Consider the following 18,365-nt stretch of genomic DNA (forward strand, 5'->3'; position numbering starts at 1 on the left):
ATTGGGCATCATCTTAAGCTTGATTACTTTGTTGATCTGTGGTTAACTCACAGCTGTAATAAACATATCAGTTCTGAAAATTGCTGAGTCAAACTCTCTAAAAGCCCTAAATTGAAATTTTCAAGTTCTAGTGCATTTTTGCTATTTTTGGGAATATTGACCACCTATTTTTGGCAATTTTATCTTGCTGATCTGTCTTTATTTACTGCTGCAAATCAATAAATCAGATTTGAAATTTTATTGAATACATCATCTTAAAGTGATCTAAACAAACAGAATTATATTTGTTGGTCATTAGAATTTCAGTGTTTTATGTGTTGGGCAAGTTTCATCATTTGAAGTAGTTTATGCACTGCTGTTACAACATTGATAAGATCTGAATTTTCTGAAGTAGTATTGCTGGTATAAACTGTTATAAATATGTGATCAACATCTTGATTGACTATTTTAAGCATTTGGCATCTTGGGTTACTTGGTATCTTGTGGAATATTGTTGAAGTTTACACTTGTATCTCTAAGCATTTTATCTTGTCTAAGATTGCAACTCACTATTGTTAAGTACTCTTAAAAAGATTCTAATTACGTACTTGAACAACATCATAAAATCTTAACTCAAGATAAATCTCATCCATAATCTATTGCATAATCATATTATATTTAGATTGCATTAATAATTTACCTCCTAGCATAAGCTAGGTTGATAGAGACATATGACAACCCTTCTTATCTAGCTTGAGGGGCCTCGATAATTTTTCAGTGGTTAACATGGTGACCTTGCAGTGGTCAGAGCCACAGTCTCTATGGCGCTGGAGGCATCGGGTGATAGGAGAAGGTATCATTAATCAGACCCTAGCCTGCTTCCTGTTAGCCTACTACCCACAACCTACCTTGGAGCCCAGCTTCAAAATAGTTAAGTACTCTTAAAAAGATTCTAATTACGTACTTAAACAACGTCATAAAATCTTAACTCAAGATAAATCTCATCCATAATCTATTGCATAATCATATTATATTTAGATTGCATTAATAATTTACCTCTTAGCATAAGCTAGGTTGATAGAGAAATATGACAACCCTTCTTATCTAGCTTGAGGGGTCTCGACAATTTTTCAGTGGTTAACATGGTGACCTTGCAGTCGTCAGAGCCACAGTCTCTGTAGCGCCGGAGGTATTGAGTGATAGGAGAAGGTATCGTTAATCAAACCCTAGCCTGCTTCCTGTTAGCCTCCTACCCACAACCTACCTTGGAGCCCAGCTTCAAAATAGTTAAGGGAAGGTTACACTTAGACTAGGCATTTAACTAAAATTCATTTAGATCACTGCATCTCACATAGGTTCTAGGATTTGCATATCATATAGGTTAGTCAACCATTCAAGCAGCGGGTGTCCATCTGGTCATTTGGTTCCAATCTATAAGAAGCAAGAATTTGTGACTCTATTAAGACACAGGTCTCATAAAAAATCTAAATCTATTCAATAATCCTGCTTAATTTCAACCAAGTGGCTAGGCGACTCATCCGTGTCTCCCAAACAAGTTGGCTTCCAACTTGTCTTTCTTTGCCTCATTTCATAAGGACTACCCGCCATAGCTTGTTGTTGGGAGACAACTAGAACGCAGTGGGAGGGAATCAGAGTGACAACCCCCATTCTGAGCGTTGTCGTGGTGCCTGTACAATCTGGGCGACAAACATTTTTTGGCACTGTTGCTGGGGAGCACTTTGTGATCCTTGGTTTTCACGACATCCCCTTCATCATATCATTATTGTCATTGTTGATCTCTTATCTCTCTATTCTTGGTCCCATCAATGCCACAACATTTTTTGGCGCCGTTGTCGGGGACAAGTTTGTCTTTTTGCTGGGGTTAACGACATTCTCATTATTAATCTCTCATTTTTCCATTTAGCCCGTCAAGCGGCCCAACATTTCCTCGCACCATTGGTAGGGACTAATTTATTTTGTTCTCGGCACTTTGACGACATTCTCATTAATCTTCATAATCTTCTAATCCATTTTCATCTTCTGAATCTGTTAAGCACCACATTTGCTGGTGCTTTGATATCTCACTAATCTTCTTATTGCCTTGTTCACTTCTCTGTTTGCACTTTAGCACTTGGATATTTGGGTTAGTTACCTGTTTGGGCGGCGACTCCACTTATTCATCCATTCACAAAAGCTTATTGATAGCTTGGTTAACTCTGCTCTCAGAGCTCGGTTAAAAAAATTACATTCTAGTAAGCATTCAATTTTTCTCAAGCAAGAAGCCTTCTTTGATATCCACCTGCTTCTCTATAACTAACTTTTTGGTTTTTGCCTTAGGGATTTTGGAGATAGATTCATGTTCAAGTGGCGACTCCACTTCTTTCATTTCTTACAAGAGTTCCTTCTAGAAGCTCGCTTCTTGTGGATCTCTTGTTTTCCACTCACAAAGCCTCAACACCCCTTGATCCAGTAGATCAAGAATGACCAATCTCTCCCAATCAGATTGATTGGTAACCAACATGCTATCAAATCCTTCGAGAGATTCACTTGTACAAACACAACCCCGATCAATAATATACTTTTCGCATGTACATAATCAAATACAAACCTCCGGGGTCTTACAAACAACAAATGTTGTTTCTCAACTTTTCATAGTACGACTATCAACAAAATCTTTGATAGAAGATTCCTCAATCATATGTTTTACTTCCTACTTCACATGCAACAACATATCCTTTGAAATTCATTCTTCAATTAATACCAAGCTATGCCCTCTAGGAAGCACCTTTTTATCTGGACTCCCTCTTAATCTTAGGGAGAAATCTTCTATTCATGCTTCCTCTAGGAGATCAACTTCTTCTTTTCGACATCAGAGAATCTTTTGTGGCTTCCAACCATTTCATCAGAGTTATCATCATCCCCATCATGCTTATCACATCAATGAGCATCTTCACCAAGTTGAAGATTGTGTACTTACACAACTTCAATAGCAAGTACAACAAAATCTATAGAAGCATGATGTTAGCCATATCAAAAACACGTATGCATTTCAAATTTATTCATATCAGATACCCAAACTTAATTATAAACAAGAGACATATACTCTTCAACAACTTGCTAGGGACTTTGTTATACACACTAGACTACTTTATAACAACATTAATTCCATCTAGGGTTTTAATGTGTCTTACAAAGGTATGACATACCTTACTACAACATATAGCAAACCCTAGAAACAATTTATGCAAATATAGATCTACAAAGTATCTAACAACCTTTCAAAATACATATGTTAGACTTTTCACTAGGGATTCATACAAATCCTAGATTTCATACAAAATAATCAATCAAAGTTAATCAGAACTTAGTCATTAACTTGACCAACTTCCATTAGGGTTAGTTCCAACTCCTAGATTTTCAATCAACCATCAATCAATCACTAACATGATCAACTACCACTAGGGTTAGTTTTCAAACCCTAGATTTTCAAGCAATCATCAAACTCAACCAAAAATTCAAATTCCAACAATCTCTTCAAATTATCATATAGTCAATACTCATCTCAAATTTATACTTTGACTAAGGTTCAACTTCAAAACCCTAAAATTCCATTTTCACAAATTCAACAATATTATACAAATCTCAAATCATCATATTCCAAAGATTTTACTTTGACTAAGATTTAATTCCAAAACCTTAGAATTCCATTTTCACAATCTCAACAATCATTACATACATAGATTTCAGAGTGTTACATTTCACACCAGACAATGTCACTACTAGGATTTCACTTCAAAACCCTAGATTTTCATTTTCCAACAATCATTCAAATAGATTTCAGATTGTTATATCACACATACTAGATACATTAACTTCTCTAGGGTTTAGTTATAACACCCTAGATTTCCAGATATCATCATCCTAGAATCTTAGACAAGGACTTCCAGTAAATCTTGAGACTCATGACCATCAATGACTAGGTTAGCACACATATCTAGGAATTCATAACCATATATAAGTGTTAATTTTAGGTATGTTCTATGTTAGAGCAATTTATTTCAATTTTCACAGTTAGCTCAATACCTTTTCCAGATTAGCAATCACATCAACATTAAAGTAAAATGCAGATAGAACATAAATATAAATCGCAGAAGACAAGCCAAGACAAGAGGACACAAGATGTGGCGCTAGCCAGGGACAAACCCCAATGTGGGGAAACCCTTGATCAATTCTTCTTATATGTTCTTCAATAGTTAAAGAGAGAGAGAGAGTATGTTTACTACAGAAATCAACACTTTGACTTATCTAGATAAGAGCATAGATCATCTCTAAGAAGATGATACATGAGATTAGTTGAAGACATGCTGCTTCAACTGATTCTCCAAGGTGACTCCTTCACCTATCGTTGTGTTGCATTTCGTCACCATGTTGCACCTCACTGCGCTACACCATGTTGCACCCATCATCACTACGCTGCAGCGCATCACGCTTCATTAATCATGACTATATCCATCATTGTACTGCATTATGTGCCATTGCTGCACCATGTTGCCATCCTGACCTATGTGTTGGCTGCACCTTGCTTACTTGTTGTCCCTTGCTTGCTTGTTGTCCCTAGCATACTTGTTGTCCCTTCCATGCTAGCTGTAACATTGCATGCTTGGTGTATTTGCTGCTAAGTACCATACAACTGTCCCAATGTTAGTTAGCTGTCCCTTGCATGCTACTCTCTTTCGGAGATAGATGCTCCGGCTGTTCCGGCAGTTCCTGACAGTTCCGGCTGTTCTCGGCAGTTCTGGCAGTTCCAGCTGTTCCCGATAGTTTCGGCTTTTCCGACAGTGCCAGCTTTTTCAGCAGTTCCAACATTTTCGGCTTTTCCGGCTTTTTCGGCAGTTCCGGCTTTTCCGACTTTCCGACAGTTTTGGCAGTTCCGGCTTTTTCGACTTTTCCAACAGTTCTGGCTTTTCTGGCTTTTCCAGGAGTTCCTGGAGTTCTAGGAGTTCCGACTGTTCCGGCTTTTTCGGCAGTTCCAGCTTTTCCGGCAGTTTCGGCTTTTCCGGCAGTTCCGACTTTTCCGGCTTTTTCGGCAGTTCCGGCTTTTCCGACAATTCCGGCTTTTCCACCTTTTCCGGCAATTTCGGCTTTTCCGGCTTTTCCGGCAGTTCTGGCTTTCTGCCCTCAGGATCAGGGCAACGTTATCCCTTAGGATCTCTCCTCCTACTAAAACCCAAAGACAAGTAGAAAGAGGAAGAGATCCCAAGTGTGTGTGTTGAAATGACTTGAAGGCCACCTTTATTTATACTAAAACGTTGAGCACATGTGGGGTTTATTTGGTTGCTGGCTGACCTTGACGAATTGTCTTATAACACAACTAAATTCATAACTCCATGAATACTTATCGGAATCGGATGATCTTTAGATCAATCCTACACCTCTCGATGAGAGGGATCCAAGAAAAATATTAGCTGCCATAAATAAGATGACCCACATGGAGTTTGGCCCTAGTTGCCAATTTTAACAATAAGCATATCATTTGTCCAATAACATAAATATATTTGACCCAGACCAACCTAGAACTTCAACCAAAAGGACATATCTATATATATGCCTAGATTTCATCATCATGCAAATATATTTCATATCATGTGTTAGTCAAACCCAACTTCACGACAATATCAAATAAGAGTTAGACAGAATCATTTTGATTACACTATTGTTTGATCAGACAAAGACACTCATACCAAGGAAAACATTTCTAAGACATTGTAAGGGTCTTGCTCACACATTCCACCAAACCCCAATGAGCTAGGGTTCCAATGTAAAAACATAGCCAACCCTATATTACCAAAAACTTCAAAGGTTCCTGGATTTAGACCTGATCACTCAACCCTAACAAGTTAGGATTTCCTGATCATAACAAAATCCCAAACATGACATTATCAATAAAAACTTCAACTAGCATTTCACAATATCCCTAAGCAGTTTAGGGTTTCAGACATTCACAATAGCATACCCTTTAGTTAGGGTTTTCCAGAACCTATCTAGGGTTCTACATAGTCTATCAGGAATATGAATGTGGTGGGTAGATTTATCAAGTGATGAATCACCTAAACAAGAATCACTAAGATTCAATACAACTAGTCATAACAAAGTTAGTAATAGATCATCAAATGAATAATCCTTTCAATCAATGTATTCAAACCATACATTTGTTTCTTAACTAACCTTGTCTTGAGAGATCCTCCTTTCAGATGTTTTACCTAGTCAAGACAACAGAGGAAGAAAGGTGATTAGTATTTAATATGATCAAAACTAAATGAGTACAAGAGCCCAAAACTGAAAAGGCATGAGATACTTATCTTTGGGAGTTGTTGGGGGCTCCCTCCAAAGCCTAAGGGAAACCTACAAACTTAAAAACAATACAAAAATGTCTTTTCGAAAATATGTTAAAAACCCATAAATTCTAAAACATATAAAACAAGATATGTAAATCTATAAGCAAAAGACTTAATAGTGTAAATCCCTAATGTCAGATTCTTCGGGCTTGAATTTCTTTGAGTCTCCTTCTATAGCAAGGTTGGCTTGATCCTTCCTCTCTTCTTATTCTTTGGATTCTCGGGACAGTCATTTTTGTAGTGACCTTTCTTATGACATTGATAGCACTCTATTGTGGACATTTGAATATCATAATTAAAGACTTTGGGGTTCAGTTCATGGTGTCTTTGTCTCATTGATTTGTGGTATGTGCTGGCTATGTGCTTTCCTATATTGTGCTAAAATTTTATATAAGCTTGTTATTTCATTTGTTAGTGATAAGAGCATTCTATTGGTAGATTTTGGGTCTATCTTAGGTGATCTGATTGACCATGTGTCTAACAAGTTTGCTTGAAGAAATATATAGAGATTTGCAGGTAGACCAACCCTTGGGCTCCAAGTTCACAGATTGTGGGCACAGGTTGACCTTGTTTGGGCTCCGAGAAATTTATATGATTTTCCTACTTCTCTAAAGATTGTGGTTAATGCTCTATATTTCGAAATACATTGAGCCATTGTCATTATTTTAAAAAAAATATTTCTCAAGTTTTTCTTCTTCATTTTACAAGCATTGTATATTTGTACATAATCTTGTGAAATATATTTTTGTAAAATATTTTTCTAACCCTTGTCTTGCAACAATTTGGGTTTGGGGTTTTAGTTTTGAATTTTATATATATTAGAGTTTTGGGAATTTTATTTTCTTTTGCGCAGGTTCATTCTCAAGCCATCAAAGAATATCTGAAGTTTGTGGAAGAAATCATTGGGGTTTTGAGGTGGATCTAGGCCTAGGAAGCCGTGATCCACTCTCTGTTCCTCCTCCAAGCCCAACATTCAAGCCAAAGAGGAACCTGTTACACTTTTGTAGCATTGTCCGGGGAATTTTTGGCAATTTCAACAAGTTGAAGCATAATTTGGATTTTTTGCAGGGGTGTGATAATTTTTTAAGCCCTCTAGGCTAGGCATTAAGCCTCCTAGCCCTATTTATGGCTCCTTTCTCCTTCCTTGGCTAGTCACTGGCCTATTTGGGCCTTGAATCCCTTGACATGGACCCCATTTTCCTTGCTGCCAGCCCATAAGGGCTGTTGCCGTAGGCCACAAGCCTTTTTCTCCCCTTCGTTAGTCTCGTTCCTTCCTTCGTTGCCCCTTATCCCCTCTGCCACAACCTCCTCCTCCTTGTGGTTGGCTCTTCTCCCTTCGCTACGTTCCTAATCCCTACCATGGTCTCTCTTCCCTCTCGGCTCCTCCTCCTCGCCTTGCTGCAAGCCCCAAAGGCCTCTCTCCTAGCCGTAGACTCCCTCGACCTCTAGCCCTTTGCTGTTTCCCTTGTCCTTGAAGGCGCATGCCTGGTGGCCTTGCGACAACCTCTTGGAGGTTTATCTCCCTAAGCTGTAGGCCCTAAGGGCTTCTTCTAGTCCGAGCATAAGCCTTAAGGCCTTCACTGCCCTCTCATCCTATCCCTTTCTTTGCCATTTTTGCCTCATCTCAGTCATCTGATTTTTTCAAACTATTACTTGTAGTTGCAGGCGACTTCTCCATTTGAAAATTTTTGGGCAAGTTCTTCAAGGCCTCAAGGCCTACTCGTTCGATCTCTAAACCCTCATCTCCTCACCGTTTCACATTGCAGCCTCTGGTCATTACATTTACAATGGTAAAAGATTCATTGAAGACGCCTAAAAATCATTGACAAGTAACCTAAGTTCATTAACTAATCATTGAATGAATTGGGTAAAATTTACATAACTTGTTTCATCAATTTTGAGTGATACGGTTTTGGAAGGCATCATAAGGTCTGAAACATAACAGTGGTATAAATCTAATTAAGTGGCCTAAAATTCATCGATAAGTTGCCTAAACAAATTAACTAGTTATTGCATAAATTGAGCATTCATTCATAGGCATATTCTCATGGTTTGCATCTCATCTTTTGCATTCTAAAGTGCTCTAATATAAATTAACCTATTGCTGTCATAACACTTGAACATAAGGACTTTCATTTGTTTATGCTCTATTGGTAAAAATTGCTCATTGTGGAAAGGATCGTGTTTACATTGGATTGTTGAAGTGACTTGAGAATTAGTGAAGTATCTCATTGCTAATAAGAACACTAACTCATTGTTGTCTCTTGTGAGTTTCATAAACTTCAAACTTTGAAATTTGGTTCTCAAAAAGGCACATACGCCTAAAATCTAATATCTCGTTAGCATTGAAGATCTAATTATAATTTTGGCATTATCTTAACTTGGAAGGCTTCTAATTGCCCAAAAGATCATCCATCATCTAATTGTTTTTCTTGCGCAATTGTTTTCATTCTTGTACTTGTCTCATATAAGCATTGAATAACCTTGGTTAATTGCTTCAATAATATCTTGGTGATAAGTGCTCTAGTATCTTTTACTTGCCATCGTTGTCATTATTGTTCCATGGTCAATATCTATTGTGATGATAATTTTACTTTTGGCATATTGGTGATTTAATGCTTAAGAGCTTCTGTCTTCTTGTCATCTAATACTTAAGAAATTACCTCTTGGTTATCTTTTCATCTTGTGGGCACTTGCGATATTGAGCACTTCATCTTGTGTTTAAGATTGTCCCTCATTCAGTACTTTGCGTAATAATTAAAGCTAAATCATAATTAGTACGTAGGGTCAATAAACAATCTTAACTCAAGATCGCTCAACCATCTTGCATTGCATTTTAGACTTAGTCCTGCATTAATTAACATACCTCCAAGCATAAGCTTGGTTGATAGAAATATAGGAACACCCTTTATCTTTTGCTTGCAAACGCTAGACCCTCTCTATTGGTTAAAATGATGACCTTGCAGTGGTCGGAGCCATAGTTTCTGCAGTGCCGGAGGCACCAGGTACATTAGATTTCAAGGGGAGTTATCATTAACCAAGCCTTTGCTTGCTTCACCTTGAGTTCTCTCCACCACTGTCTTTAGAGACTAGCCTCAAAATAGATACGAATCAAGGGATACAACTAGGCATATAATTAAAATCAATCAGGATTCTTGCATTACACCTAGGTCATAGGATTTGCATAACATATAAGATAGTTAAGCATTAAGCAACGATTGTTCATCCAGTCCCTTGGTTCATAATTGATCTAAAGCAAGTAGTTGACTCCATAAGACATTGGTCTCATATATAAATCTAATCAAATCTTTAAAGCTTGCTAAAATCAACCAAGTGGCTAGGCCATTCAATCGTGTTTCTTGGACTTGTTGGTTGCTAATGGGTCTTGCATTCTCTCATTTCATAGGGACTACTCCCCATAGCCTGCTGTTGGGAGACAACTAGAATAGAGAGGTCGAGGATTTAATGGCTTGCCAGATGATTTCTGGAGTTGGATTTGGGAAAGTTCAATATTTTGCCCTGGAATTTGCCCCAGATGGAATTTTACATTGTTGACACCCCTTGACTTATGCTTGCCACACAACTTGCAAGTCAAATACATTCTATTGACCCCCCCAAATTTGGGTATAGGATCAGGTTCACCATATTCCCACATATGGTCCAAATTCCTCGACATTTTGTTTGAAACTTTGAACTTGAATTTGAACCTAGGGCACAATTTTTTTTTTTGAAAAAATTAAAAATTGCCCATCACATAAGAAGCAAACACAAATGTAATTGTTGATTTTAAATTTTAAATGCCTCTTCTCACTCACTTGAACACACTAAGATTCACTAAACAAGGGTTTGAATTTTTTATTCTTGAAAGTTGAAACATGTAAACAGTTTAAACATTTTGAAGTTTTGATTCAATCTAGATTCTAAACAATGTTTTGATTTAAATTGTTAAGCAAAAATAAGCTAAAAACAAACTAATAGAAAGATTTAAGAAGCAATTTGTGTAACAAAGACCGATAGATAAATTAAAATACATACCTGACAGCAGCAAATCGGCCCCTTGAGTCTCTCACGTTGAGCAGTGGAGAAATCTTCAAATCCACACCACAAAACTAGTAAATCTCCTCTTGGGCAATGGCAAACACCTCTCTCTAGAGGGATGAATGGAAGAAAGAAGAGTGAAAAATGAGTGATTTTTCGGCATTTTCCCTCACTTATCCGCTGCCTGGGCGGGCTTCACGATTTTTTCAATCGACTCCCGATAAAATCAAGACTTTTTCGATAAAATCGCGATATTTTTGAAAACGAAAAAATTGCCAAAAAATCGGCCAATAAAATTGGCTAGCCCAAAAAATCTGACTTTGCCAATTTTATTGCAACTTTATCCACACTGATTAGGACCCTAACATTTTTAGTTTTCTTTTCATGTGCTCATAATTTGTTTTGTTTTGCTTTCTGGGAATGTGCGGAAAGGTCGAGTTGGCAAGGTTTTCCCAAAACATGGTTCTTCAGATCAGAGGATTGGATGGAAAGAGATACGGCTAGGCATAGTTCCCTATATTAATGGAAGAAAGAGAACTGGCATGATTAGAATTTTGGTTCATGTGGTTTATTGACGCAACTTTCTTGGATATCTCTTTTTTTTTCTTAGAATGTTCTACCCTACAATTTTGGTATAATAGGAAGGTTTACTCTTGTATTTTGCTTTAGCTGATCTTAATTTATGTGTTCAAACTTCAAATACATGTATTCATGTTGCTTATACTAGCAAAACAATTTTTTGGAGGCTTGAATGCTATTATAGACATTTATGTCTGTATTTAATATCATGTTTGATTTCAGGTGGTGGCAGACAAAGGTGGGGAGCTACTTTCTACAACACTGATATTAAGTGCTTTGGTAATTTTCAACATTTTCCCTATATGATACGAAAATGCTATTATATAAAATGTTTATTTATGCAGTCAAATTACATTGCCTTTTTTATAATTTGGCTTATGGACTTCTTGATTTATATTCGCATAAGTAACTTCTGCTGGAGGATGGGGTTGTTTGGCAACATTTCACATGTTGAATGTCTTAGATCATTTATGTTCTATTGCTCCGTAGCAAATGCTATTATATAAATGTTTATTTATGCAGTCAAATTACATTGCCTTTTTAATAATTTGGCTTATGGACTTCATTGATTTATATTCACATAAGTAACTTCTGCTGGAGGATGGTGTTGTTTGGCAACTTTTCACATGTTGAATGTCTTAGATCATTTATGTTCTATTGCTCTGTAGCAGGTTTGATCAATTTTTTTAGAACATAGAAAATAATATTTCAAAGGCACAACAAATTTCTTAAGATTGTGACAATTAAATCTTGCTATGTTGCATAGCATCATGAGAATAGGCCCCCTCCAAACATTCCTCTGTTTCTGTTTGTCTTGGCTGAAATGCTTCTTGTAATCTAATTTTCCGTCTGTGAGGTAAAAAAAGGCTATTTGGTAACAAAAAAGAGCACAGTAGCAAGTTTGTAGGGTCAATACACAAGTTTAGATTATTATGCTTCAGAACACAAGTGTCTCAGTAGTCAATGGGAAATATTGCTGAGTGGTAGGGTCAATACACAAGTTTAGATTATTATGCTTCAGAACACAAGTGTCTCAGTAGTCTATGGGAAATATTGCTGAGTGTGCATAGTACTGCTTTGCACAAGACAAAGTGAGAAATTTCAGAGGCATTGTAAACCTATTCTGGAGTATCTTGATTTTGATAGCATAGATAATTATGCAGTAAGGTGTTTCCTCATGCTGAGACTTATGTGTTGACTGGACGTCATGAGGTGACCTACCTGTTGATTTTCATGGGACAATCATTGAAGCAACATGCATCATCCATCCTCAATAAGTCACTAGCTGGAATTTAATTGCATAGTGATAATCTGTGCTTTTGATACCCTTAAGTTTAGCAACAAGACTTTCGTGATAGATATGTCTGTGCAGTCCACTTATGTCTGGTGATGTGAAATAATTCTCCCCAAGTTCGCTTTCATTGTGCATCAAGTTCTGACAGGAAACTCCGAGTCTGGAGGAATACAGGTGTCTCACTGACAACTTCATTTGTTTGCAATTGTGGGGAACACCAACTTTGCAGGCATAGTATACATCAGGTTAAGCTTCGTGAGAATTAATAACACTCACGCTGAACATCTACGTTATAAGTTTAATAATGTTATGTGACCACAACTGGGCATACTGGATTCATTTGGTTTTGACAGATCATATAATTCACACTGTTTTATTTGATTTGTTTTCACTTATGAAAAATACTTGAATGTTTCCAACTAAGTGGTGAGATGTGGGAACATTACAGACACACTGACCCGAATTTGTAGTCTTGCAAAAATATAGGCATACTCACTGTGTACTGTTTGTCATGTAATATATATGACTTTGAGGTGAAGGGGGCACTGTTAGTCCTGCTGCTCATAGTAATCTTATAAATTCTAATTTCTAACAGATGGGCTACAGACTAGCTGACTAGGTGACAATTCATTGGGATTGTCATACATGGTGGGTTATGGTTGCAAGTTTTCAATTTACAACCATCTGCGAATAATTACCTGCAATGATGACTTCCAGTGCCTTTATAGCAACGTCCCAACTCAAACACTCTGGTTGTTGTTGTTCTCAGAGGCCCTAACAATAATGATCACTTCTTTGATGAACATAGTGACTATCACTGCAAAATATAGCAGGCCTAGTGTAAAATCCCACTAGGCAACCTAGGTTTATGGCAACAAGAGATCAGCCACCACTCTCACCTCAGTGGCTTTTCTCTAGCTGTTTAGTGGTGAAATTAATCCCACAAGGGAGGTTTCCCTACAGAAGATTGGCAGAAAGATTTCAATTAAAAGGGCTCAGTGGTGATGCAAGGTCTAATGATAGGAGGAAAGGTAACTGCAAAGGCTTGGAAGGCTGAGATAAAAGTTTCCCAAGGTTCAAGTATACTTCCTGAAGATCTTTACAATCTAGAAGAGAGCTGCGATAAGTTAAGGACCAGAGTTTGTAAGATAAGCAGATTTAGGGCACCTGATGGCATATAACAGCTCCAAAAATAACAGATAAGGGATAAGATCAATGAAGGACCAATAGGCTATGAGGGAGGTAAGCTAGGTTTAAGCAAATACAAGTTTTAAATGGCTGAAAATGCATATGACAGCAATAAATACCAAGATGTCAGCCCTAATTTTAAGGTTAAAGTATGCAATTAATGCTAGATTTTGCCTTTTCTTATTTATTAAATGCAGTCCCTTCCAATAGGACAATAACATATGGAAGTAAAATTGCTGTAAGGTGTAGATTTTAAGTGAACCCTAACTCTAGTTAACATAAATTAAAGAAGAAAAAAGAAATTTATGATGATCAACAAACTAATGGCTTTATCTAGTTGGGCAAAGGAGTCAATTAGGGCAAGATCAATGATAGAGGGCTTTGGTTGAAGAGGGTGGAAGAATGAATTTCCTCACTTGGAAACCCTAGTGACTCGTCTAGATGGCAGATTTTAAAATCAAATGATCCATGAACCAAGTTGCTTTGATGGATTCTTGCAAGACAAATTTTACATACCATAAAGAATCAAGATTTCAAGAAAAGATATTGTGCTTTTTAACATGGAACACAAAGAAGCCCTATTTTTAGAAATATAACATGCAAAATGGAAGAAAATGATGTTAAACTTAGACAATTCCAACAAGAATCACTTCAATCAATCCCAAAAGTCTCTCCATTTAAAAAATTCTCCCTCCCAAGACAATTCGCTCCTCAAATGATCACATTGCATCTAAGAACAAAGACAAGCGCTAGTGCACACCCTTTAGAGAAGAAGTGAATGAATGCTGATGATTAATATTGAAAAGTGTGTTATATAAAAAATTAGTTAGTTTATAAGTTATTAGGCAAAGGGCATGATCAAAAATCATGCCCATTCATCAAGAGGCACCCAAGGCAATATATAGCCAGGGCCTCCCACAAAATGTAAACATCATCTAATCATTTATTAATATAATATATATTATGGCTATCAATTGCTAAATTCGTGTGTTCCATCTGGTATCAGAGCGGTTCACTCTCGAGACGCTGCCGCTGTTGGGCATCTGGTAACATCCCTGCCCTTGTTCGACGTTGCTCCTGTCACGTTCCGCTGTTCTTTGCCTCCCACGACCGAGTGATTCCACTGGTCTCTTCCACCACAGCATCCACTGTTGCAGCTAGGTCTCCTACCCACCGTCTGGGCAGATTCGTCGAACTATAACTGCCGTAGCCTGCCATAACACTACAACAACGATTTTCCATCGCTGCCCCACCGTCTCAACCATCGCTGCTATCTCTGCCATCTTCTGCCCGTGCTTCCGCCGCGTCCCTATTATCCATCCAGCACACTCGTTCCCTCACGCTCGTTCACCATTACACCTGTCACTTCCGCCCAGAACTTTGTCGTCATTCCACCTTCGACTTCCTTCCGCCCAAAACCTCGCATCCCTCTCCACTTAATGTCCGTACGAATATATAGTTATATCTATAGTTCAATTAATTAAATTTTAATTAATTAATATATAGTTTATGACTATACATAATTTATTTAATTAACTTTAATAAAAGAACTATATGTTACATAATTAAATTTAATTATTTAAAAGAATAAAAATAAAAAACATTAGTCAACTTAAGGAAGAAAGTTAAGCTGGTGGACAAATATACACCCCCACAAACTCGTTCAATGTCGTCGATGTCAATGGCTGATTTCAGCAAAAAATTGATTGATTTGGAGAATAGGATTACTAGCCACTTTGATGATTTCAACCAAAAATTAGTCAATCTCGAGAGTAAGGTTATCGGGCATTCTAACGATATCAAGAAGCTTCAGGATACGACAAATCGGATAGAACTACAGCTTGGGCAAAACCATATCCAATCCGAAATGAATCATAATCAGACAATGACGTTGTTGAACACTTTGTGTGAAAGGAGGAAGGTTACACCCAAACAACTACTCCAAGATGATGGAGGTAATCAACAACACAATTCATCAGATTCAACAAATTCAGCAGATTCTCATGAAAAAGCGGAGTCTCCAAAAAAATCATCCACGCACCATCAAGGAAATAGTAACGCGACTTTTTCAAATAAGCAACTCTGGAATTCATTCGCCAATCAATACCCTCTTTTCGCTCCACCATTAGCGACATATCAGCGAAAGGCAAAAATCGAGCTGCCCAAATTCGATGGGAACGAAAAATGCAGCGTTGCGTGGTTGAATAAAGCAGAAGAATACTTCGAGATTTACGACATCGACAATGATGACGAAAATATTAGGCACGCTTCCATGAAAATGGAAGGAGAAGCATATAATTGGTATATGTGGTGGAAGAAGACGACAATCGCCATCAGTTGGAGAAAATTTAAGGATGCATTCTTTAAAAGATTCCAAGGTGTAAAGGAAGAAGAGTTCTTTTCAACACTCATCAGATTGCGACAAAAAGGAAATGTGGATGAGTACACTCGAGAATGGGAGACCTTAGCAACACGAGTACTTGGGTTATCAGAATCTCGTCTAATTCAATCATACATCTCCGGACTTAAAACTCATCTACGAGTAGAACTTGAGCTTCATGACATCACGTCAATAGAAGTAGCAAGACAAAAAGCAAAAGCTGCTGAAAAGAAATTTGAATAGATATTGTGGTCAAAACCGGAAAAAGTATATTCGAGATGAAGAATGCCCCAGTTTGTGGATACGGATAATACAAGATATGTTCCACCACATCGTCGTGAAGGCGAAAAATCTAACGTAGAAATGCAAAGGATAAAAGAAGGCAAATGCAAACGTTGTGGCAAGAAGTGGGACCCTAAACATAGGTGTGCAAAAGGAAAAGAATCAAAGAACCTATATAACTGTGAAGCAACTAATGATTCAAACAGTGATGATTCCAACATAGAAGAAACAGAAGATGCCCCAGAATTCTCTCTGGTGTTAGATGACAGAAGTATTCCGCAAGTGTCTCTATCAGCTATGATAGGTATATCACAACCTCAGACTCTAAAATTGAAAGGACATATAAAGAAGAACAACGTAGTGGTTCTCATCGACTCCGGTAGCACCCACAATTTTTTAGATGCGACTGTGGCAGAGACTCAATATTTTCTCATTTCCCTTACTGAACATGAAGGTGATGGTAGTTGACGGTAAGAAGATTGAAAAGGTAGGGAAATGCCATAAGGTAAAATTGCAGATACAAGACTTTAATTTAGAATCCCTGTTCTTCACTGTACCATTAGGAGGAGTAGATGTGGTCTTAGGGATCCAATGGCTACGAACCCTAGGCACTTATTCTGCCAACCATCAAGTACAGTTCATAAGCTTTAACTAGGAAGGGCATAGGTACAAGTTATACGGATTCCAAGCACCAGAGAATCAAATCATATCGTCATCTCAGATGATGAAGATGATTCGAAAAGGAGCACCAACTTATGTAGTACAATGTCACCAATTAGAAATGTTATCTACAAACATGATCAACGAAGAGTCACCAGAGATACAAGATCTAATTCAGAAGCATGAAAAGATATTTCAAGACCTGCCTATGAAAATGCCTCCTAACAGGGAAATTGAGCATACAATAGAAGTCAAAGCAGGGTCAGACCCCGTCAACATCAAGCTGCATCGATATCCACATCACCAAAAGACAGAAATTGAGAGATTAATCCAAGACCTTTTAAAGTGTGGAATCATCTCGAAAAGTAAGAGTCTGTATGCTGCTCCAGTGGTATTGGTAAGGAAGAAGGATGGTTGGAAGACATACCAAAAACGACATTTCGAACACACCAAGGTCACTATGAATTTAAAGTAATGCCATTTGGGTTAACCAATGCACCAACAACATTCCAAGCCACTATGAACGGATTATTCCGTCCATATCTTAGGAAGCTTGTATTAGTATTCTTTGATGATATTTTAGTGTACAGTAAAACTTGGCAGGAGTACCTACAACATCTGGATAAAGTTTTTACACTACTGAAAGAGCATCAATTCTACGCAAAAAAATCCAAATGCACCTTTGGAAAGGAAGAAGTAGAATATCTTGGATACATCATATCTCATGAAGGCGTAAAAGTGGACCCTAATAAAATCAAAGCTATAAAGGAATGGGCCAAACTAGTTAATATATCCAAGCTAAGAGGGTTCTTAGGATTGACGGGATATTACCAAAGATTTATTAAAAACTATGCACATATAACTGCACCTCTAACAAACCTTTTAAAAAAGAATTCATTTCAATGGGATGAGGAAGCAGAAAGGTGTTTTGAAGAACTAAAGGAAGTTATGTCTAATACCCCAGTATTGGCAACTCTAGATTTCTCTAAACCATTTATCATCGAGTGTGATGCTTCCGGATTCGGTATAGGCGCAATGTTAATGCCGAAACGGTATCCAATAGCTTTTGAAAGCAGGAAGCTCAATAAAAGAGAACGTCTTAAGTCCACATACAACAAGAAAATGCTCGCTATTATGCACGCGTTGGCTAAGTGGAGACAATATCTTTTGGGAAGTAAGTTCTCCATTCGAACAGACCATAATAGTCTCCAACACCTACTTCAACAAAAAATACTTTCCGAAGAACAACAAAAATGGATTGAAAAAATTGCGGCCTTTGACATGGAGATACTACATAAAAGGGGAAAGACAATGTAGTAGCAGATGCCCTATCTAGGAAAGATGAAGAACCAACACTACTTGCAGTCTCGGTTGTTGTTCCTGAATGGCTTAATGAGATTCGAAGTGAGTATGCAAAGGATCCATAAATAACTGCGATAATCAATAACCTTCCAGACAGCTCAAAATTTGAATGGAAGAACGACATTCTATGGTACAAATGAAGAATCTATCTAAATTCAAAGTCCAAGTTTAAATCCAAGATACTCAAGGAGTCACATGATTCACTATC

General features: G+C 37.5%; 1 protein-coding gene across 1 annotated transcript in view; it reads left to right on the top strand.

Moving 5' to 3' along the window:
* The window catches only part of LOC149196459 (delta(14)-sterol reductase-like), a 280,806-nt gene that overhangs the window by 69,407 nt on the left and 193,034 nt on the right, over nt 1-18,365 (top strand). The window contains exon 4 of the mRNA XM_089405570.1: nt 11,214-11,270. Within this exon, the coding sequence (XP_089261696.1) occupies nt 11,214-11,270 (57 nt within the window). The remainder of the gene's footprint in view (nt 1-11,213; nt 11,271-18,365) is intronic.

Source organism: Pinus tabuliformis, chromosome 2_2, assembly GCF_031772625.1.
Source record: "Pinus tabuliformis cultivar Carrire ecotype Pingquan chromosome 2_2, CPIR1, whole genome shotgun sequence".
Lineage (NCBI taxonomy): Eukaryota > Viridiplantae > Streptophyta > Pinopsida > Pinales > Pinaceae > Pinus > Pinus tabuliformis.